Below are 20,711 nucleotides of genomic sequence, written 5' to 3'. Positions count from 1 at the left end.
AAGGCCATATAGCTCTTCTAGCGGTCATGCAATATTTATACACCTGCACAGAAGCTCTGCCAGGCAGTTGCCTCTAGGCACCCTGATCTCAGTGTGCTCACCCCACCGATGCTTGCAATCTACAACAAGCTGGCACCAGTCCTTAATGCCTATGATGCCAAGTACAGATTCGCCAAAGACAGCCGGTACTATGATGCCAAGGTAAATCCACTTCAGCATCTGCGTGCATATATTCGCCTATGCCAGCTTATTGAGAATGAGCAGCTTGGCAAGTCTCCTCCCCAATGCTTGCCTCTGCGGACATCCTGGATCCCAGGCCATGTGCGCTTAGACAAGCAAATAATCAAGCAGGTGTTTATTTCGAAAACACGCGAGCAGGTTACCAAGATCAGCGAGGCAAAGAGGGCAGCAACAGAGGCAAGGAAAGCAGCAGAAAAGGGCGAAAAATTGGCCAAGAAGGCTGCACGCGAAGCAGCGAAGATGCCATCGGATGCAACAGAGGCCACTGCAGCAACTGCAGCAGTAGCGGCTGATTCACTTGCTGCTGCATCGGCAGCAGCAGCAGACACTGTTGCAGCACTTAACAATGCATATGCACCAGCACCCTCAGTCTGTGCACAGGAACCGGTCCAAGGGATCACACAATCTGTGTGGGATGTGTGGGGCCGGGTCGCAGATCTAACATCAAAGCCATTTAAGGCGCATGGTGATAGAAAATTCCACGGAATGGCAACAACAGATGGTGTAACGATATCCATTTTGCTACAAGACAAGATATTCAAGGCTGATGGTGCAGTAGATGCTGATGGTGCAGGAGGCGATGCTGCGGGAGGCGATGCTGCGGGAGGCAATTCTGTGGGAGGCGATGCTGTGGGAGGCGATGCTACAGGCGATGTTGCAGGAGGTGGTGCTGTGGGAGGCAATACTATAGCTGACTGTCACTATATCCACCAAATCCCACAGCCAGAGCTGCAGAATCTGAAAGGCCGCTGTGTATTCATCAATCCAGGTAGGGGTGATTTATTATACTTGATGCACGAAAATAGCAGCAATGGGAAAGAGTGTGAAAAAATGCTCTACCGCTACACACGGCAACAGCGCAATAAGAAGCTCAAGCTGCGCCACTATGACAGGATTCGTTGGGATACAAAGGATCAAGTCCCAGAAGATGCTGTCCGCAGAGCAGAGGCAGAGCTTTCCAAGCACTGCTGCCGGACCCTTAGCCCAGCAAAATTCCGTGCCTACGTTGCTGCCCGTGCATCTGTGCGGTGTGTCCTAGCACCGTTTTATGCCAGCACGATGACAGCGCGAAGGTTACCAGAGCAGCAGCCCACTGAGTCAGACAAGCAGCACCAGAGGCGCTGGAAGGCCCATCCAGGTGCCAGTACCAGTCCCAAGGTGTACCCGCTTCACCGCAAGCTGCGCCTTGATTCATTCATGAACCAGGCCCGTGCAGACCACAGGCTTGCCGCAAAACTCCGGAGCAAGTTCGGTCCAGATCCAGTGCTGATCATGGGCAATTGGAGTGCGCCGATGGCCCGACACCATGCGCCGATTCGTGGCAAGGGATGGCGCGACAAGTTCAAGCACCATAGCTTTGAAGTCTATCTGATCGACGAATTCCGGACATCGTTGATGTGCCCGTTCTGCTGCGAAAAGTCGCTGCAGACATTCCGGCATGTTCCCAACCCGCGGCCCTACCAGAGATCGAAGAACCCAACTGTGAAGTGCCATGGCCTTCTCCGCTGTACAAGCGAGTCATGTAAGCAGGCCATGGCACAATACAGGCGAGCCTATTCGTCTCGGCTCTTGAACCGCGATCTCGCAGCAGCTCTAAACTTCAGGCTCATTTTCCAGTCACTCTGTGATTCAGGCAGTATTCCTGAACGGTTCCGTCGCTTTACGGTCATTGTTGCCGATGCTTCTGGCACCACCCCTGAAACAAAGAACCCGCACAAGAGGCGTGCAGCAGCAGGCGGTTCTGCTGCCAGCAGCAGCGAGCCAGCGCTGAAGCGCCTGCACTGAGCAGGCCATCAAGATGGGAGATGTCCATGGTCGACATTGCACCAACAACCATCTGACACCTTCCAATGATCGGTTCGCCGTGATGCCCTTATCGACACGTCAACCCATGCTGACTAGCAGCCGAGCTCGCATCGCGAGCAGAGCAATTCTAGTAATAGTACTTTTTTCGCTGGGTGAGCAGCATTGTATCCTAAAGCCCTTTGTTGCCATGATAAAAATAGTCAAATAATGTAAGGCTGCCTGGTCTGCAACTGTAAACATTGGTTTGGAGGCGTGCATCTTTGGTAGGCAGACTGCTCGTTTGAAGGTTCCTTTCCAATGAATAAATAAGCAGACGGTGTGGTCCTGATTGCTCCTCCACACTGTTTTGCAAGCTCTTTCACCTTACCACCACGTCAATCCTCTGCCTGCTGATAAACATACTAATGGTAAGCTAACAGATAGGGCCAGTTGCTGTTTTGTGTGCAGTAGTGATGTAAGAGCTACATATTGAATCCACTTCCTCTTGTAGCATACTCTAACCACGCTGTTGTTTGGGCTTTTCTTCCATGCACTGATGGCATTGTGTCTGGCACGACCTGGGTCCCACCCTCATATTGATGTGTCAATAGCAAAGCGCGATAACCCACTTACTTCTCTTTTATCGGTGCTGTCAGGTGCGCTTGGGGTTGGAGGCAACAATTCGGAATTGGACTCGGAAACGCCTAATCCTCAAGGAAGCGGTAGGCCCCGGGCGAACGCAGCATTGGAAAGAACACTGACGCACTATGCTGGGTATGTGTATTTTACAACGATTGGTATCTGAAGATTGTGGCGAGCAGAGTCTTGGAATATATGTTCTTGCATTGCATGTCTCTGCCAAACAACAACAGTATAGCTCTGACTCCCTGTCCACTGTTTATAAACTATATGTAGATACGCTGAAGCGACCTATGAACTGACCGGAAAGCCATGGAGCTGCCAGACATGCCAGAAGCCAGAATTCCAAGGAACTATCGTCGATGTCTACTGGGAGAACGCCATTAACGGCAGCACCGGGTATATCGCTCACAATCCAAAAGAGAAGCTTATCGTCATCTCGTTCCGTGGTTCTAAGGAGCTGAGCGATTGGAGAGATTCACTCAATATTGACCTGGTTCCATGGCCTGCAAGCATCCCTGGGTCTCAGGTAATGGCAGGTGTTCATGAAGGGTACGCGTCACTCGAACCTCGGATCATTCCCTATGTTGCTAGCCTCGCGGAGCGGTATCCTGACTATGCAATACTCGCTACTGGGCATTCATTAGGCGGGGCCCGCGCATCATTGTGCGCACTGGATCTCAGCATCCAGCATCCACAACTAGTGAGCAGACTACGCTTATACACGTATGGAATTCCAAAGCTAGGCAACTCTGAGTTTGCTAATGCAATCAGCAGGCTTGGGATTCCCGCTTATCGTGCCGTGAACCGAGGTGATTTGGCTCCACACCTTCCAATCGGTTTGTCAGATTATGTGCACTTTGGCACAGAGGCTTGGATTAGAGACAGTGGCGTTACGGTTTGTAATGGGCCTACGAGTGGCCAGTGTTCAGACACCCTGCCGCCACTCAGCCTCAACCTGGTCGACCACTCTAGTTACCCTGGCATGGTGTAACAGCATAGAAAGGTGCTTTTACCTACGGTATATTTCCGCTCTGTTGTGCGCCCAGCGGTAACGATACCCGAAACAACACCATAGACACACACGGCGATATCAACGTGAACGCTGACAAGGAACTCTCTGGCGGCCACCTCACGCAGAACCACTTGGGTACGCCGCAGTTTTGAGGAGCAGCACCAACAGTGCCCAGCAGCTTTTTCCCTTGATTTTACATTTTTATTCCATCACCTTTACTTTTTCTACACAGGCTCACTTTCCAAGGCTCCAGATACAGAGTAATATTGACAGATACATGGGGGAGACAAAGTGAAAGAGAACGATGGAAGGGGGAAGGGTGAGCAAAGCTAGGCACGAACTAAAGGAGGAATGACTATGGCGCTATGTTGACATGTTGGAGTTAGTAGCCAAAGCCGTTGGCTTGACTGTCGAGCTGCTGAAGCGGAGAGCCGCCAGCGGAGGACTGCGTGTTCGAAAGTTGAACAGGCGCTGCATAGCCGATATGGCCAGGGAATGAGAATGCTGGTGTGCCGTGGCCCACGTAGAACGCTGTGTGATGCATGGTTTCGCTGCCTATGGCCGGTGCGCTATGGTGGCCTGCAGAGAAGTCGCTACGGGAGCCAAAGCTGAATTCGTGAGCCCCAAAATGGGTTGAGAGGTCCGACGACGAGCCAGCTGATGTGTGCATCGCAATATGCGCCAAACCAGTAGGCATCATCTGTTGGGCTGGGAGGTGGTGTGGGTGCTGGGCCGGCGCCTGAGCCGGCATGGAGAGACCATAGTCCACTGGGACGCTACGAGAATACGGAGCTGGTCGCTCCCCGGTTACCGACCGCATAGTGCGGCCGCCGGCAGCTCTACCAGAGACAGCCCTTGATTTCCGACTGACAGACTTAGAGTCCTCCGAGCGCACCCGATTCCTATGGGGCAGTGGCGGCGGCAGCGACTGGTGGTGGCCGTAGTTGCTGGCGATCTGCGACTGCTGCTGCGACTCACGCTCAGCCAGACGCATCCGCTTGGCCTTCAGCTCTGCTGACTTGCGGACGATGCGCTCAAGCAGGTCCGGGCGGCCAGGCTTGAAAAACTCGTGCTCAAATATCACCGTCCGCTTTTCGTTGATGTGACGGAGGCGGCGCTGGTCAGTGATTCGCTTGAACTTGTAGTCGTTGAAGTTCTTCTGCAGTGAATCGACCTGCGATGCAGCCATACCCCGGCTCTGCAGCTCTGTGAGTAGCGCCCTGAAGTCAGTAATAACAACCCGGTCTTTATCGTCCCAGCGGATGAAGTGGCCGTACAGCACAGACTCAATTATTCTACAATAGATATGGTGCAGGATGAAACCAAGGGAGGTTGACAATACGTGCTGGTTAGTAAAATTTATGGACAAGCAAAAAGGGACAGGTGCAAATCAGGCATGCATGTGCAGTTCCTGCCAAGCAGTAGCAGATATGCCCTTGTCGATGTGCGTGTGGCCGGTTGGTGGGATAGGAGAGGCCACATAAAGCATGGTACATACGCAATGGGATGTTGGTCGGCTGCTGCTTGGCACCTTGAAGCTAGTGCAGCTAGTGGAAAACGTCTTGATAGAGTAGGGTGTGGGCAGAGTCGATGGCTGCATATCTGCCTGTTTCTTCAGGCAGGGCCATGGCAAGCATATATAACAATCAATAACTAGACAACGCTTTTTTCTGAGCCTGAAATGTGCACAATGACGACACAGCCGTCTGGACAAAAGGGCACTCGACAAGAGTGCCCGCACGACAAGAGAGGCTCTCTGCAACAATGGGCAGCACACAAGAGAAGGCATTGGTCAAGGATATGAAGGGGAAGATACATGTCGGAGGCGACACTGTCGACAAAGCGATAGAGGCATACAGATAGTCAGGGAGTGAATGCAGCTCCACAATCGCACCACAAGGCGGGCAGTGGGGTCGACATTGGGGCAAGAAAAATACCGCGCAGTCATACGGGGTAGGATCTCAACGCTATGAGGAGCAGGTTAGCCCAGAGGCAGAAGAGCACACAGGCAGACAAGCAATTTCCAAAGCCAGCCGAGGAATACGCAGATGCATGTGTACAGTCCATGGTAAACTGATAGACGGGCAAAAATAGAAGCAAACCATTGGCGGGAAAAGACTGTGCGCAAGAGACCGCTATGTCTCCTGGACAAATCGATTCAGCGCCTGCGCAAGTGATACATGGGGCAGTATGAAAGGCACAAGTATGACATGGGCACTGCGCAGTGCCTCTTTACAATATGCAAGGAAAGGCAAAGGGCCATACCTGTGAAGGAGTACCGGGAAGGACGCGTTCTCTGTCCTCACTCCATGAATGGTTTGACGCGCTGCTGCTGCCGCTGCCGCTGCTGCTGGGTCAGTGGCAGCGGTAGGAAACGCCTGAGTCGCTATTCCCAGACGCTCCTTCTGCTTTCCGCTACGGGCAGTGGTATTCCGGTAGTTATCGCTACTCCTACCTATTTGCTGGAGCGCTAGTTCGCTGGAGCTTGCATACATCTCCTGCTGCTGAATCTGATGCTGCTGCCTCTGAATGTAGGTGCTGTTGTACTGCGGCGGTGTTGGCTGCTGCGGGTACCAATATGCGTGCTGCTGGTAGTCCTTGCTGATAGAGCTGAGGGAGGCATCAGCAGTGGCAAAAGAGAACGGGGCGTTAGAGGCCGGTGCAGAGAGCACTGGCATAGACATCACCGGCCCAATGGACGGGATGGCGTGCATGCTCTGAAGAGCCGCAGCACCTGCAGCGGGTGCAAGACTGATCGGAGACACGCTGTTTTGCTTGACCAACACGCTGTTGATAGAACGGGGCGATGCGTTGCCACTGGCTAGTATGCCCATCTGCGACATGCCCGCCGAGTTTGCAATGGGGAACATCTCGGGCGTAAACAGCAGCGCGTTGTCGCTGCCGCTGACATGCATGGACATGGCCATCGGGGTCGCGATGGCCGCAGTGGTGACTAGCGGGGTGTGGAGCTGTGTCGCATATGTCAGGGTCGGCGTGCCCTGCGAGTTTAAGGGCGAGCAGAGCGAGTTATCGAGTGCAACGCTCGTTGCCATGTCTAGCACGCTAGGCTGTCTGACGAAGGGAGCGGATGTGGCCCAGGTGGACGCAGCACCAATGGTATGCTCAGTGCTGGAGACGCTGGCTACGGAATCGCTCTGGGCGTTGCCAGGCAAGGGCTCGCAGTTGGGCGGCACTATGTCGTGGGCCTTGAGCATGTTGTCGATGGGGTTGGGCTTGCTTCCGGGTTTCTGCGGAGTCTCTATTGGGCAGAAGCAGGAAATTCGGGGGGAGGGGGATTAGGACCAAGTGTGAAGGGGAGAAAGCGGCAATGCAGCAGATGCATTGCAGTAGCAGCAGGAAAATCTGCGGTTCGCAAAAGCCGCAGCGAAAAACACAGGGCAAAGGGGAGCTAAGAGCTTTTCGGTGGGTGGCGGGCAGAGGCAGCCTGTGTGCAGGAAATCCCAAGAGCAGAAAATTTTTCTGCCGTAAGATTGAGTGGGCATGGGAGGGGGCTGAGGGTATGTGCTCAGCTTGCGAGCAGCCGAGACTAGCAGCTGCAACCCACCGGGAAGTGGCCGCAGTCACCCACTGAGCCTGACTGCTCCTATTCAGCATGTAGCATTTGCCAGGACTCAAGCACTGCCCCCAAAGGAAGGCCAACACCATAGCAGGATTAACTGTATCGTACTTACCCTCGCGAGGATCCCAAGGTGGGTTCTCTTCTGGCTTGGCGAAACCCATTGTGCCTGGAGATGTCGTTTTCAGAGCGGAAACCACTATGACGGTGAACCGGGACGTTCTGCCTGAGTGCCGAACGAAGGATTATTGTAAAGAACGAGCGTGCGGTCTGAACGAGAGCAAAGAGGAAAACGAGATAAAACAAAGGCAAGCGAGGTATCGGTTGAGACAAAAATGCGCTATCGAAGGACGCAAATCCTCGGATATGAGTGCTTCACGACGTGGATATAGGCTAGTGCCAAGGAAAAATAATCGAGAATAAAGCTGGTACCAAGACAGCACGCTTCGCGTGTAGGCGTGTCGGAAAAAGTGATGGAGCAGGCAGCGCTTGAAAAAGGGCCTCAGCTGGGTTGAGGGCTGTATCTACAGGACCGCTCGGCGGACAGGTGTTAGTGCATCGTGCCACTTTTATTTCCTCATGAATTAGGAAACCAGAGCAGACAACAGGCATATAAGAACACACCCCAGGTTGTGCGCTAATTAAAAAAGGCGCCTAGGATACACTTGGGAGCTACTAGCGGATGAAGGGTGCTCGAATAAGAAATCGACATACCTTTATTACGGTTGTACTGTTGCACAAAGGGCCGGGGAAGGTCAGCCGTCGGCAATGGATGTGTGTTGAACAAGAAAAGGATGAATAAACAGCTACCAAGAATCGGTGTAGAAAGTTATACACAGGATATAGCACTAATGGCGTCTTTCCTGAACGAGGAAACAAAATAGAAGAAGAACTAGGCGGTGGCTAGGGAGAAGGTAAAGCGAACTCGGGAAGACAAGACAGGGAAAAGATGCAAACTTTAATAGGCGTTGCAAACAGAGCTCAGCCTGAGTGAATCGGGGGAGGTTCAGAACATACCGCTGCACCCCAGCCGAACCCGCCCTTTGCTGGAATAAAAAATCCCTAGGTTTGCCACCCGTGGCCGCAAAAAAAGGAACATCAGCACACCTCTTTGCATATAGCAATGCAAGCGCTGCGACGTTCGCCATTTTGACGTGCAATATTTTTCGTCCGCCCTTTCCCTGCAGCTCTACCAAGCGATGAAAACAGCGCCCACCAAACAAAGGCCGGCTTTTTGGGGGTAGGTAAGTGCCCATCACAACCTACCCTCCCCTGCCTCCCCTCCAGCCTGTGTTGCCCACCCCCCAGCCAGCGCCCACAGCTGCACACGGTCTTTTTGTATCTGCTCTTTGCAGCCTTATTCACACATTCCGTTGGAAAGACGGCACATTTGCCATATATCCCCAGTAGCATACGTGTTCCATGTTTTGCTTCCCGCACTGCCGCCCCGTGCTCTCTTTGACTAATGAGTTCGTGGGTTGCACCTGTGCAGCAGTGCTACACATCGGACTTGGGCTACCGCATCGTCTGTAGCTCCAGTGTGTTTGCTAAACATGAATAGCTGAAGACGAACAGGTGTATTATATAAAATCATAGGGAGCTGGGGGGTGGGCGCATCTACAGAATAATGAGTATACAATCATCCCTGTTTTGCAATGGTGGCGCACATGATTTCATCTTCTGCCATTGCCAGCAAAGTGGTGCTCGGTCGATGCTGTCCGGAAACGGCCAGGCCTCTGCGATAAATGGCATAATGCGTATGCCTTATCCGCCCAGCGGGAGTGACCTGCTCGATGGCCTGCACCACATGCATACTCCAGTGACAGCCCCTGCAATGTACTGTGCAATCATTTGCTGCTGCCACGAGTAACTGGGCTATGAGCTAGCAGCCTCTGCTGCCACTTTCCTCTCTCATTGTTACCGTATGCCAAGCCAGCCTTGGGCACAGACGGTCCTCCCCACCTCATATGAGCAGCCAATTGGGCACGCGGCTTTATTGTTTACCTTTATCCTCCTGTGGCATTTGGGGAGGGTGCGGTGACTGTATCTAATTTATCACGTCGCGTTGACATACAAATTCAACCATGGTCTAGAGATAATTGGGCTGGGTCTGCGGCTCCCTAAATGCCACCCTCCCCTTTGTTGCTCGCCGGTCTTAAGCTAGCAATTAAACCGACCGCAACAAACATGCTAGGCACATGCCAATGTTTTATGAAGCAGCTCTCCCCCTTCCCCCTATCAATAAAGAAATGCCCCCACCCACCCGCGGCTGTGCGTTTAGCAAAGGAGAGGGTTCTTAATATGTGTGGCGTGAATGTGGTCTGCGCTTCCAGTGCCGGTTTCGTTGTTTTGCTGTTCCAGCTGCAGCTGACGAGGCAGTTGTTCAATTCCCCTGCCACTCGTTTCTTGATGCAAATTGTGTAGAGGGGCAAGGAATAGTGCACCGCCAACACAGCCCCCTCCTCCCTCGCACCCTCTGCCCTATTGCAGAATGGCTCAGGACCGTGGCGTGGTCTGTGAGTCGAGCGTGGCAAATCCGATAGATTACAGAGGAGTTACCTTCTATCTCGCCTTGGTACTTGTCGGTTAAGCACAGGTCCTTGTCGGGCAACATAGGCGCGTGAGTGGATGCTCTGTGGACCCGGCCCCCCTTCTGGCTGCCAATCTCACCAGCGAGCTCAAGACTTTAATAATTCCAGGCGCACCACCGCCGGCATGAACACAAACTCCAGACAGCGGTCCGGCCGCACCAACCCCCACCTATTCACAGCAAAATGCCAGGCCATGAAGCCGAGCCTTGGGCTATCCAAAGCGGCGTCCAGATTATTACCAGGTACGAATAAGTTTCCTTTAATGGAAGGCGGCTCGACGTGGGGAGGGCGTGGCAATCCAGGCTCCAGCCGACAGATTGCCCATCAGTTCATTTCAAGCACGCGCAGGATTTGTTTTCCTTTGCACCCAATTCTACTTGACAAACATAGCCGGGCTAGCGCTGTTGTTCGCCAGAACCCTAGGCTAGGGCGGCCAATAAGCCTGAAACCTGCGGGCCAGTGCCATGGCCAGTCCTGCCGATACCCCTCCGGACTCCGCTTTTTTATTTCGCCTTAATGTGGATCCCAGACTGTTCGCTGTTCGCATTTCTCGCTCATGCAGCCTGCTGCAAGACAGTCGGCGCTTTTGCTTGATTTCGCTGCAAACAGCGCAGAATGTCTGAGGAGTATGGTTGGCGATCTACCCGAGCACGCCTGTTACATTCACAGTTCCTGTGGGACCGTCCAAACACTGCATTGCAATTTTACACCGGACACACTCTCCATGGACTGCACCCCCAAAATACAGTGTGCATGTGAAGGACAGCTACCAATCGGGGTCGGTGCCAGATACATATAGTGCGCTTATGCTCATATGCCAAGCATCCAGTGAGAACAGCGGTCCCAGCGCACTGCTTTCGTTTCTGTGAGGCATATGCGCTCTGGTCACTTGCTGTCTCGACTACAGATGTGGCGGGCCATTTGTTGTCACGCATGCACACTGACACAAATCGGAAACTGCCACAGCCCAACATACGCTACCGACACATCATCGGATATTAGAAAAGGACATGTAGCCTTAACGGCATATCCCAGCCAAAGGAGGTTTATGAACAATACGCTGGTGGGCTCCTTTCTGGCATGCATCTGCAAAGGAGCCCATCAATAAAGCAATACCCTTTGTGGATTAATGGCCAGCCCATGGGAACAGTTGTCAATATTATTTTTGTCCTGGCTGCATGCGTACATATATGAGAAGCTGGTAACAATAGATTGCTGGTCCCCAACTGATTATTGAGCTCAGTACGGCCCTTTTTCAGGGTAGGCAGAAAGTATTCCATGAAGGGATGTGTTTATTGTCGCCACGTCAATTGCAGAGACCACTCTTGGTCAGCTCTGCCTATCCATCTGCCTCATCGTCACTGTCGATGTTTGGTAGGTGAAGGCCAAGCTGCCCCAGCAGCGTGCCCGCAGGACCTGGCAACCCCTGCTGGGACCTAAACGACTCGACAATGTTCTGCACCAGATTCAGGTCAATATCGACATCTGCTAGATGCTCGGCCGTCACCCATCATCAACAGTGCGTTTCACAAACGACTTGCCAATCCTTGGTCTCAGACAGCTCATCGTCCATGGCCCTGCATGATCTCGGAAAGCGGTTCCTTTGCACGCCCAGCATCAGACAAGGCTTTGTTCAAAGTGCTATTGGGAGTTTGCTGGGAGCTGCCTTCACAATGATCCTTTCTAGGTACCTCTGCTTCGGTATCTGGGGTGACAACAGAGGAGCGGCGATTTCCTTTTGCGTCCGCTAATTCCGTGCTGTCGGGATCGGTTGCACCTAAAATGCTTGTGTATCAGTAGCCATGTATCGAAGAATCGGCTCCTCTCTCCTTTTGCTTGCAAGCGAGCTTGGCCCACCTGCTTGTTGCAGGAACAAAGAGAATCCTGAATACCGAGTGCATGGTCAATGTCAAAGACACCATGAATCCCCCTGAGCAGGCCAAGTATTGTGCAGGTGTCACTGCCCTTTGCGCCAAAGACAAAAACAGAACTTACCAATCGCCTCCATCAGCGCACCCAGGATGCCGCTGGCATCCAGCTCGACCTCGTCGTCGCTGTCCTCAATGTATTCGTCGGCAGGAGTATCCCTACAAATGTCAGGAAAATCTGTCAGAAAGGGGTTCGAGGCCGCTGAAGCTAATCCTGTGACATTGTTTTTGGTTCTGTACCCCTGCAGTGCCCCTCAGCTATCACCAACAGACTTACCCGAATATATCTGCACCCTCAATCTCCGCGTCTGTCACCAGAAACGACTCAAACTTCTCCAGCGCTTCCTGCAGTGCCCGTACTGACTCTGCCTCGGCCAGTGACTCCGCGTCATCCTACGCTCGAGAGCAAATAATGGACATGGGTTTAATGGGTGCATGACATCCACCGACCGCCTCTTGAATAAACAGGCAACACGAAAAAAAATCATTTGCGGAGCAGCCAAAGGAGGCGCGAAAAAAGGTACAATAGGGCAAAAATTGGACACCAAAACACCCTATGCGGGAGTGCATTCGTGAACCGTTCGCAGTTGACTAAGATAGGATTGGCTGGGCAGCTTTGCTGTCTGTCACCAGGACACGATAAGGGCAAAGAGGGGGTTTTGCGGGACAGGCTGGCCGATGGGAGCGGCAAGCATGGGGCTCACATCGTGCGCATAACAACAGGGGTGATGACTTCCGGGTTCGACTCTTCCTTTTTCAAGGGTCCAGGGGACCCCTCAAATGGATCCTCCATGATAAACAGTATATGAATAGGGATTCTCAATATACTCGCACTGGCCTCCCTCGGCAGCGCTCTTCTCGTCTCCCCTGCCCCTAAACAGGTGTGCAGAACAAGTCAACAAGGGAACAAGGGGAGTGTCGAAAAATTTGCTTGATTTGAGGGAGGTCAATTTTATCGTCGGCCCTGTGGTGTGGGCATGTGTCCCAAGCTGGTCAGCCCCGGATGGTCCCCGTGTTGTCATGGGTATGACAGAACACGGCCAGATGTTGGCCAAGGTGCACACTCTTTGACAAGAGCACACCACACATACACAAAGGTGCGGGCAATAACCCCCAGGCAATTATTCTTGGGTTCACCCGCCAATACGATTAACATCCACCATCATCACCACCGTGGCAGGTAACGTAGACAGAAGAAAAATGCATGGAAAAGTGCCATGGGGAATATGCAAGCTGGGCGTAGTGCTGCATCAATCAGGTAGCTACAATGATGAGCGCAAAACTGGTGCTGCCTGGCCAGGTGAAGAAGCATTTTCCAGGTCCCGAGCCGAAAAAACTGTGCACCATAGAATAGACACGCCACTCACCACAGTCAGCCAATGACAAAGACGGAAACCCGATCGCGGGAACGGCTTTGTGTTTTTGGGGGACAGGGGATGGACATATGCATGGTGTGCATGTCTACATTACCTGCTTCAGCGGGTCCTCTCGCAGAATGCTTTCAGCCTTGCTCATAATCGCATCAAGCTGCTCCGGGCGCAATGTCAGCCAAGAATCATCGTCTTCCTCGTCAGCTGCGGCAGCAGTACTCGGGTCCCACTCAGAATTCTCCAACGCCCTTGCGCATGACTGCGTGGCCTCGGCAGTCAGCCAACCTGATGATGCTGCGTTTGCATCGGTCCTGAGCCTACACGGTACCGTGGTGATTTTAGGGCACTAAACTATTGCCAAGATCGGTTGGCAATGTCTGCCCCGGGTTCTCGGGCCATTTGTCCAGAGGCGGCGATTTACACAGAGGACAGCAATACGCTAACGAGCCTGTTACCTTTCCTTCTCGGAGACATGCCAGAGTGCACTGCTGACCAGCCGCGCGTACGCAGGAGTGCCGATCGATGTTTTTTGCCATGTAGCCGTGAGACCTGAGTCTAGCCAGGAAGGCAGCAGCCGGTGGATCCTACATGATGGTCCTATCAATTCGTGCTGCAGCGTGGCTCGTCTCACATGCGCATGTCTGCCTTGATTATAGGCGGCACTGAAGACGGGAAAGACCAGACAGAACCATACTGCATTCGCCGTCGCTCTAGGGGAGGAGAATCCTAGCGCATACTTACATCCTGGGTAAGCTCCACAGCTGCGCCTGCGCTGGCATCCTAGCGAGCTCCGCATTTAGTATCTCGAACCCACACGCCTACATTACAAAGAGCCATCCATTAAGCACACTGGCCAAACAGAATATTCAGAGAGGACGTAATCCCATGCAGATTGGCAAGACGCAGCTTGCAAGGACATAATTTCCTGCACATACAAGGCATCAAAAAGAGCGAACCGGCCTAAATAAGGACAGTGCGCACACTACCTGCACATCAGGGATATGCTCCTTATTGCCAAGCTCTGCATATACGAGAACAACTCCAACCAGCAATCATGCGGAGAAATGGTAGAGCTCGCAGGAGGACTTACAATCTTCATCCCCATCACACACGCCTTGTAATCGGGGCTTTCCGGCTTCGGCAGCTGGTAGTCAACATCGATGCTCTGGCTCGCTAGTTTTGCGTACTGGATGCGGTTAAACGCAACGGTGGTCATTACAGAGGGCTCGGCCGGAAAATGCCTCATACGCTTTGCCAGCTTGGTTTGAGTGGGATCGCGCGCGTAAAAGAGCGCGGTGGCCGCTGCAATCAGCTGTGGCCGCTGAGAAAGCGCCTTTGCCACCTTTACAGGCACTCTGCAGCGGCTGCGGTGGACGCTCTGCTTGAGTTTCTCAGGGTACCTAAATGGCAGCAGTCAGAAAGAGCCACGTCTTCAACATAATTATGAGCAAAGGCAGCTTTCTCATGCAAAATGCAATGCGACTGGTTCTGCTTGTCCCCAAAAGGGGATTCGCAATATGGAAAGCGAGCAACAAACAAGTACTTACTCGTCGAGCCGAGCAAATGCCTCCTTCTCTGCAGCCTGCTGCGGCAAGCGTGCGGGTGCCTGGATCACCAACCGACTGCAAAGCAAGCTCAAGCGAAATGTTCTCGGTGCCCGATACATCCAGGGGAACAATATGCAGGTGGCCGTTGTAGATAAACACCTACACTGGGCATACGGCAAATATTAGGTGGGCAACGGCTTATTTTTCTTTAGATGCAACGAAATGTGCACAAGACAGACACCATGCAGCCCAGGTGGCGAGCTGGCCACAGCAGGCTTTTGCTTACTCTGTTTGCACTGTTTTCCGGAGTGAGCCAAAGCGGAATCTGCATTGCTGCCTCGGCGAGCAGAAATTCTCCGTCAGCATCGCGAACGCTACATTGCAGCAACAGCGGCCACGTCGAATTGATTAGACCGATGGCGAATGAAGCCCAACAAACCCCCATGCATTGTCCAGTGTTCTCTCACTCGCTTCCGTCTCATAGTCGACAGCGGCCGGATATACTTACGACACAATAATATCAGGGAACTGCTTAGTGGCCTCGCGCAGCACCCAGACGGCGAGCCACTCGTCATCAACTGCATCGTCGTGCATCATCCACCCCGAGATGCGAGGGACTATAATACGCCAGAACACAGGTGGTTTTAGTACTGCATCTTTGCTTGGTGCCCTGCTGCTGGTGCTGGGGGGAGCAAATACCTGCCTTTGTTGCTGCTACGACGCGCCCGTAGCTTGCCAGTGTTGCTAAATATGCGCAGTGGGTCACGGTTCCAGATGAAACCAGCCGTGCGCTCAGCAATGAAAGCAAACAGCCTAGCCTCCCAATCCAGCAGAACCTGCGGATCAGTGACCAGTTGCCACCCCTTAGCACCGGTGCCGACGTAGATATCGCACTCGAAATAGTCGATGCTCGACTGGGCTCTGAATATGTCGTCGTCCATGAGGTTGTGAGTCGCAGGAATAATAGGAAGCGTGGTCCGGATCCCAGTGTCGGCCAACCAGAACCAAGGCGAACTGGCCATCAACCCCGCCATGGAACTAATATGGTTGATCCGAAAATTGCTGATCAGCCTGGCGGGCTGCTAAAGGCTGCAAAACTTCATACAGCTTGCTTATCGTTGGCAAGCAGCACGAATTTCCTCAATCACTCTCCGTTCCACCACGAATTCGATTTCCACCCTCAATTAAAGAAACAAAATGTTCGGTCTCGCGGGTCGTTTTCGCAGCAAGGCGCTGCCGCTGACGGTACATATCGTGCTGATCTCCCATATATGCTGCGTGCACAGCAGATATGGATGAAGGAGTGTGCCGTGGATCGGACAAAAGCCAACAGCGCCTTGGCCAGCATGGAGGTAGCCAACATCATGGGCAGAGCATCAAACAGACTAAACCGCACCCTGTGTGAGAATCTATGAACTTTGTAGCAGCGCATTCTCAAGGCAAAGCTGCACCAGCCGGCACTCCTGCCATACCAGCCGGAGAAGGGTCTGGCGCCGTTCCTGTCCGCACAGTCCGTGGATTTCCTTTACAACATGCGCCAGTGCGAGCTGGTGAACAATGTGAACCGGCTGACAGAGGGTACTGACTTTGAAGGCAAGGACCTGTACAAGGTGATTTTCGATGCAGCGATCGATCCGGCGCAGACGGCGCTGCTGAACAACGCGTCGCAGGCGTGGAACAACGACTTTTTCCTGCAGTCACTTATCGATGAGCCGCAGACTCCGCGCGAGGATGTCAAGCGGCAGATTGCCGAGCAGTTTGGGTCGTTCGAGCGGTTCAAGGAGTCGTTCACGAGCAGCGCGCTGGCGCTGTTTGGCAATGGCTGGACGTGGCTGGTAATCAACGAGAGCGGGCAGCTGGCGGTCATGAACACGTACAATGGCGGATCTCCGCTGACGGCAGTGCCGGGCAGCCGGGATGTCAAAGTCAAGGGCATTTCGTACTCGCAGGTGATGCGCAACCGGGGCAAGCGCCCGTTCGTCAGGCTGACACCCGTGCTTGGACTCAGCATGTGGCAGGAGGCGTACCTGCCAGACTACGGGCTCGACCGCGAGACGTATGTGTCGCGCTTCTGGGACGTGATCAACTGGAACGTGGTCCACGAGCGGCTGCTAAACACACGCAGCGGATCGCAAATGCCGCGCTAGAGCAGAACAAAAAAAAAATACAAAACCGTCCACCAGCCTACAGCATGTGATCAACAAATTAAACATGCAGGATCTGATTAGTGTGTCGCGTTGTTGACGATTACCAGGCTGGAGCGTTGTGCTGAAGCGTTTTCTTTACACCTCCCTTACCCCGGTTTTTTTACATTTACTCTTTAACGAATCGGCATAATGAATCCAAGACGGCGCACACTGAATTTTACCGGCAACGGCGAGGGACCTACCGGCATCCCTGCTCCGTCCGGCCTCCGCCCGCCACGCGTGTCCATGGCACCGACATCGACGCTCAGCCAGGGCTTACAGCCATCTCTCCTGCACACGGCTCGCAGAGCCGATGGAGTAGGGCTCTTGGGGACATCGACACCAGCGCGCGGAATATTTGGTGCTAACCCCCCTCTGTCGCAGCTGCGCAGCAACAACCCAGCACGCCTAGGTGCTCAGACCCCGGCAACAAACCGCGTAAACCGACGCACAAGCGTTCTCCAGAGCACGCGGCGCATGACAATGATTGCGGCGCCATCGGTAATCATGCGCAACGGCGGGGGAGTCAAGGATCCACGGCCGGTGAAGGACCGGTCGTTCCAGTCAAAGGCACAGCAGACGATCATGCTCTACCTGTCGACACACGCGTACCCGGGCTTGCTGACACCCAAGACTTTGGTGGCACCGACGGTGAAGGATTTCCAGACGAATCTTCAAGTTCCTGTACATGAAGCTGGATCCAAAGTACAAGTACGGGAAAAGTTTGAGGACGATGCGCTGCAGATTCTGCGCGGAGTCAAGTACCCGTACGTTGGGGAATATCAGCAAGTCGCAGCTGTTTTCTGCTGGCTCGATGTCAGCATGGCCGATACTCCTGGCCATGCTGCTATGGCTGGTCGAGTTGATTGAGTGTGTCGACATGATGGAGCAGCGGGAAGAAAGCATGGTTGACGATGGGGCTAAGGAGTCGAAGCCAATTTATCGACCGGGTGTTCTTTGACTATCTTGCGCAGGCGTATCCGGTATGGCTGGATTCGGGCGATGAACCAGCAGAGCTCGAGCAGTCACTAGGCAGCCCAGTTTGAGCTGAAGAACGAGCACCTAACGCAGGAAGCAAAGGACGTCGAAGACCAGCTCCAGATTGCGCGGGCTGAGCTGAAGGCACTGAGAGAGAGTGAATCGCCGCTACGGCAGCTCGAGCGCAGGCGCGTGGAGCAGATCGGGGACGTAAGCCGGTTCGAGAAATATATCCGCAAGCTAGAGAGCTTGAACAAGAAGATAATGGACTTCGGTGGCGAGAAACACAGAGAAGCTGGAGGCATCGCAGGTCGAGAAGCTGGCGCTCGAAAAGGAGATTGCAGAGGTCAGGCTGACTGTCGACGCGCAGCAAATCAGCACCGAGGATGTTGACCGCATGACTGCCGAGCGCAACCAGCTGCAAAGCGTCATGGATGGCGTCCAGGAGAAGATCAGGGAGGCATCTGATGACGTGAACGACAAGGGGATGCGGCTGCAGCGCGTGCTAGATACTGTCGATGAGCATGTGCAGGACTATGCGGCCAAGGCCTATCGGGCTTGGGTTTATCGGCAGCTCGCGCAAGCACGGTGACGAGGACTCCGCTGGGTGGTGCGGAGATCGAGCTTGCTGTCGACAAGAATGCCAACGACAAGAGCAAGGTGACATCTGTGGATCTCCGGCACACCAGTTCGGCCGGCACTGCAGCGTGCGTGCGATACCCTCACAAGTCAGTGGCACGCAACAGAGACGGCTGTGATCAGGCTACGCGAAGAGAGGGACCAGCTGGCGGATTTGCGGATGGAACTGGAGGTGCGGGTAGAGGAGATGGACAAGCAGGTAGCACGGCACAACACCGAGTATCAGGAGCTGCGCAGGATAAACATGATGGAGACGCAGACGTCAGCGAAGCAGATTGAGCAGCTTGAGGGCCGGATTCAGAGTCTCCAGAGCGATATCTCGAAGGGCCAGCTGCAGTCGGAGGCAGCGATCAGCCATGCTGAGGCCGAGCGCAACAGCGTGCTGCTGGGGTGCCGGATGCGCAGGAACGAGATTGACGAGGACGTGGTAGCGACGTTGGAAAACGCCGCGCAGATGAAGAAGCACACTGAGGAGAAGCTGAAGGAGCTGCTACAGCTAGTGATCGAGGAGCAGGAGGCGAGCTAGCGGCCGAACAAGCCGGGTATTTCTATGTTCCTTTGTGTGTGAATGGATTTGCTGGTTCTGAATGTGGCCACGGTGTAGTGCGGCCTTTATGCGTGTGGTTGCTGGTATGTCGACAGCAGCGATGCCCGGCCAGCGATCTACAATTAAAGTTGACACTGTAAACCGAAAAATAGCACCATTGGCAGCTCTGCTTGGGTGCCAAGAGAGGGAAAGCCGCTATGTGAACGAATCTCATCTGCTTGTTTTCTCTCGTCTTTTTTCTTGTCAGTTTCCAGAACCCCTTTGCATAAGCATATCTAGCTGTCAATGGATTTTGGGCTTTACAAAGAGGACAGTGCACCGCTGTCATGGAGCAACGTGGGCATAGCGGCACTGATGCTGGTTATTACTGTGGCCATCTCGCGGGTCCTGCGCCTGAATCTCGAGAAGCAGATTGTAGTGGCAGCGGCACGGTGCGTGGCACAGCTCACGGTGCTCGGTCTGATTCTGAAGAGCGTGTTCAGCTCGAGCAGCGCGCTCTACGTACTCGGTCTGGCCGGTAAGTCTGTGACGCACGGACACTACAGATACGCTTTTGATTGCTAATTGCGAGCATTAAACCATCTAGCGCTGCTGGGCGGGCTTGCGGCGGTGGAGGTGACGCAGTGGCGGGCGAAGCGCGTTGTGCGCGGGATGCTGCCGATTGCCTTTGTGTGTATATTCGGCAGCTCGATGCTGGTGGCGCTGCTGGGCGGCATGTATGCAATGAACTTTGACCCACCGTACGTGGCCAGCAAGTTCATTCCGATTCTGGGCATGCTGCTGGGGAACACCATGGTGGGCGTTGCGCTGGGCATGGAGTCAGTGCTGGGGGCGCTGGACACGAAGCGGGACATGGTCGAAACGATGCTGTGCTTTGGCGCGTCGCGGTGGGAGGTCGTCCGGCCGCTGGTTGTGGAGGCTACGCGCAGCGCGATGATCCCAACGATCACCATGGTCAGGTAAAGCCCATCTAGATGGAGATTAGATGGAGACAAGCGCCACTATTGCTGATGCATGCCATTTTATGTCGGTAGTATCACTGGGCTTATTTCGATTCCTGGGATGATGAGCGGGCAGATTCTGGGTGGCGCGGACGTGCTGGATGCAGCCAGGTACCAGCAGGTGATCATGTTTATGATAGCAGCGAGCACATCGCTTGGGGTGGTTCTGGCAACGATCGCGATTGCCTACATAGTCGTGGATGCCGAACCCAAGCTGCGCACCGAGAAGGTGGGTTTGGTTGCGCAGGCGGCAAAGCCGAGTGGCGGTGCTGTGCGTGTTTCAATGAGCCAGCGGCACCCGAAGAAGCAGTTCAAGCCGTGGGTGCGGACGTAAAGCCAGCTTCTTTTCCCTTGGATGTGTGGTGCATGCCGCTTCTCCCCACCTGCATGAGAAAAACGGCAGGCGTGGATCAAAGCCCGATTGTTAGCGAGCGAGCAGGCGGGTGCTAGAAATAGTGACACAGCAGAGGGGGTTGTGCTTTTCGGTGCTTTTGCCAAGAGGCACAAAAAAGAGGGCTGCGTTGCGCTACTAGTAAACAAGAGCCCGCGCTGCGAGACGGCTCGCTTCTCTTCTTGCTCCCCGCATTTTCTCACTCTTTTGCAAGGCTAATCTACAGCATTCTCGATTTCCAATACAACCCCACCAGGATTTTTTCTCCTTGGTCACT

The 20,711-nt window shown here is 53.7% G+C and overlaps 8 protein-coding genes across 8 annotated transcripts; 4 read left to right on the top strand and 4 right to left on the bottom strand.

The window, feature by feature from the left end:
* Nucleotides 1-2,581: 2,581 nt before the first annotated feature.
* On the top strand, nucleotides 2,582-3,658 carry DL89DRAFT_258865 (alpha/beta-hydrolase; the record flags this gene model as incomplete). Its single annotated transcript, XM_040885639.1, has 2 exons — nucleotides 2,582-2,799; nucleotides 2,941-3,658. 2 exons carry the CDS (start codon nucleotides 2,582-2,584, stop codon nucleotides 3,656-3,658), a joined length of 936 nt encoding a protein of 311 aa, XP_040742109.1.
* A 201-nt stretch (nucleotides 3,659-3,859) lies between these two features.
* Nucleotides 3,860-5,355, bottom strand: DL89DRAFT_30979 (uncharacterized protein). Its single transcript, XM_040890953.1, has 2 exons — nucleotides 5,178-5,355; nucleotides 3,860-4,974 (listed from the first exon to the last, which is right to left on the bottom strand). The coding sequence occupies exon 2, from the start codon at nucleotides 4,866-4,868 to the stop codon at nucleotides 4,062-4,064; it is 807 nt and encodes a 268-aa protein (XP_040742108.1). The 5' UTR covers nucleotides 4,869-4,974; nucleotides 5,178-5,355; the 3' UTR covers nucleotides 3,860-4,061.
* A 286-nt stretch (nucleotides 5,356-5,641) lies between these two features.
* DL89DRAFT_30969 (uncharacterized protein) lies at nucleotides 5,642-7,072 on the bottom strand. Its single transcript, XM_040890952.1, has one exon. It carries the CDS (start codon nucleotides 6,892-6,894, stop codon nucleotides 5,815-5,817), a length of 1,080 nt encoding a protein of 359 aa, XP_040742107.1. The 5' UTR covers nucleotides 6,895-7,072; the 3' UTR covers nucleotides 5,642-5,814.
* A 3,671-nt stretch (nucleotides 7,073-10,743) lies between these two features.
* Nucleotides 10,744-11,009, bottom strand: DL89DRAFT_268808 (uncharacterized protein). Its single transcript, XM_040888049.1, has one exon. It carries the CDS (start codon nucleotides 10,931-10,933, stop codon nucleotides 10,775-10,777), a length of 159 nt encoding a protein of 52 aa, XP_040742106.1. The 5' UTR covers nucleotides 10,934-11,009; the 3' UTR covers nucleotides 10,744-10,774.
* A 2,227-nt stretch (nucleotides 11,010-13,236) lies between these two features.
* DL89DRAFT_258861 (SGT1-domain-containing protein) lies at nucleotides 13,237-15,726 on the bottom strand (the record flags this gene model as incomplete). The annotated part of the gene is made up of 10 exons (XM_040885638.1): nucleotides 13,237-13,462; nucleotides 13,601-13,855; nucleotides 13,887-13,963; nucleotides 13,996-14,070; nucleotides 14,236-14,545; nucleotides 14,693-14,730; nucleotides 14,765-14,851; nucleotides 14,979-15,066; nucleotides 15,201-15,368; nucleotides 15,392-15,726. The coding sequence occupies 10 exons, from the start codon at nucleotides 15,724-15,726 to the stop codon at nucleotides 13,237-13,239; spliced, it is 1,659 nt and encodes a 552-aa protein (XP_040742105.1).
* On the top strand, nucleotides 15,556-17,041 carry DL89DRAFT_268800 (manganese and iron superoxide dismutase). The gene is made up of 2 exons (XM_040888048.1): nucleotides 15,556-15,937; nucleotides 16,117-17,041. Exons 1-2 carry the CDS (start codon nucleotides 15,890-15,892, stop codon nucleotides 16,837-16,839), a joined length of 771 nt encoding a protein of 256 aa, XP_040742104.1. The 5' UTR covers nucleotides 15,556-15,889; the 3' UTR covers nucleotides 16,840-17,041.
* Nucleotides 17,042-17,049: 8 nt separating this feature from the next.
* DL89DRAFT_268799 (uncharacterized protein) lies at nucleotides 17,050-19,317 on the top strand. The gene is given in 6 exon segments (XM_040888047.1): nucleotides 17,050-17,645; nucleotides 17,665-17,830; nucleotides 17,911-18,074; nucleotides 18,139-18,418; nucleotides 18,475-18,525; nucleotides 18,563-19,317. 6 exon segments carry the CDS (start codon nucleotides 17,386-17,388, stop codon nucleotides 19,019-19,021), a joined length of 1,380 nt encoding a protein of 459 aa, XP_040742103.1. The 5' UTR covers nucleotides 17,050-17,385; the 3' UTR covers nucleotides 19,022-19,317.
* On the top strand, nucleotides 19,175-20,599 carry DL89DRAFT_30556 (uncharacterized protein). The gene is made up of 3 exons (XM_040890893.1): nucleotides 19,175-19,559; nucleotides 19,629-20,001; nucleotides 20,077-20,599. Exons 1-3 carry the CDS (start codon nucleotides 19,328-19,330, stop codon nucleotides 20,375-20,377), a joined length of 906 nt encoding a protein of 301 aa, XP_040742102.1. The 5' UTR covers nucleotides 19,175-19,327; the 3' UTR covers nucleotides 20,378-20,599.
* Nucleotides 20,600-20,711: the final 112 nt, after the last annotated feature.

The sequence above is a fragment of the Linderina pennispora genome (assembly GCF_002104995.1).
Source record: "Linderina pennispora strain ATCC 12442 chromosome Unknown DL89scaffold_10, whole genome shotgun sequence".
Lineage (NCBI taxonomy): Eukaryota > Fungi > Kickxellomycota > Kickxellomycetes > Kickxellales > Kickxellaceae > Linderina > Linderina pennispora.
This window is presented reverse-complemented; position numbering and strand designations above follow the sequence as displayed.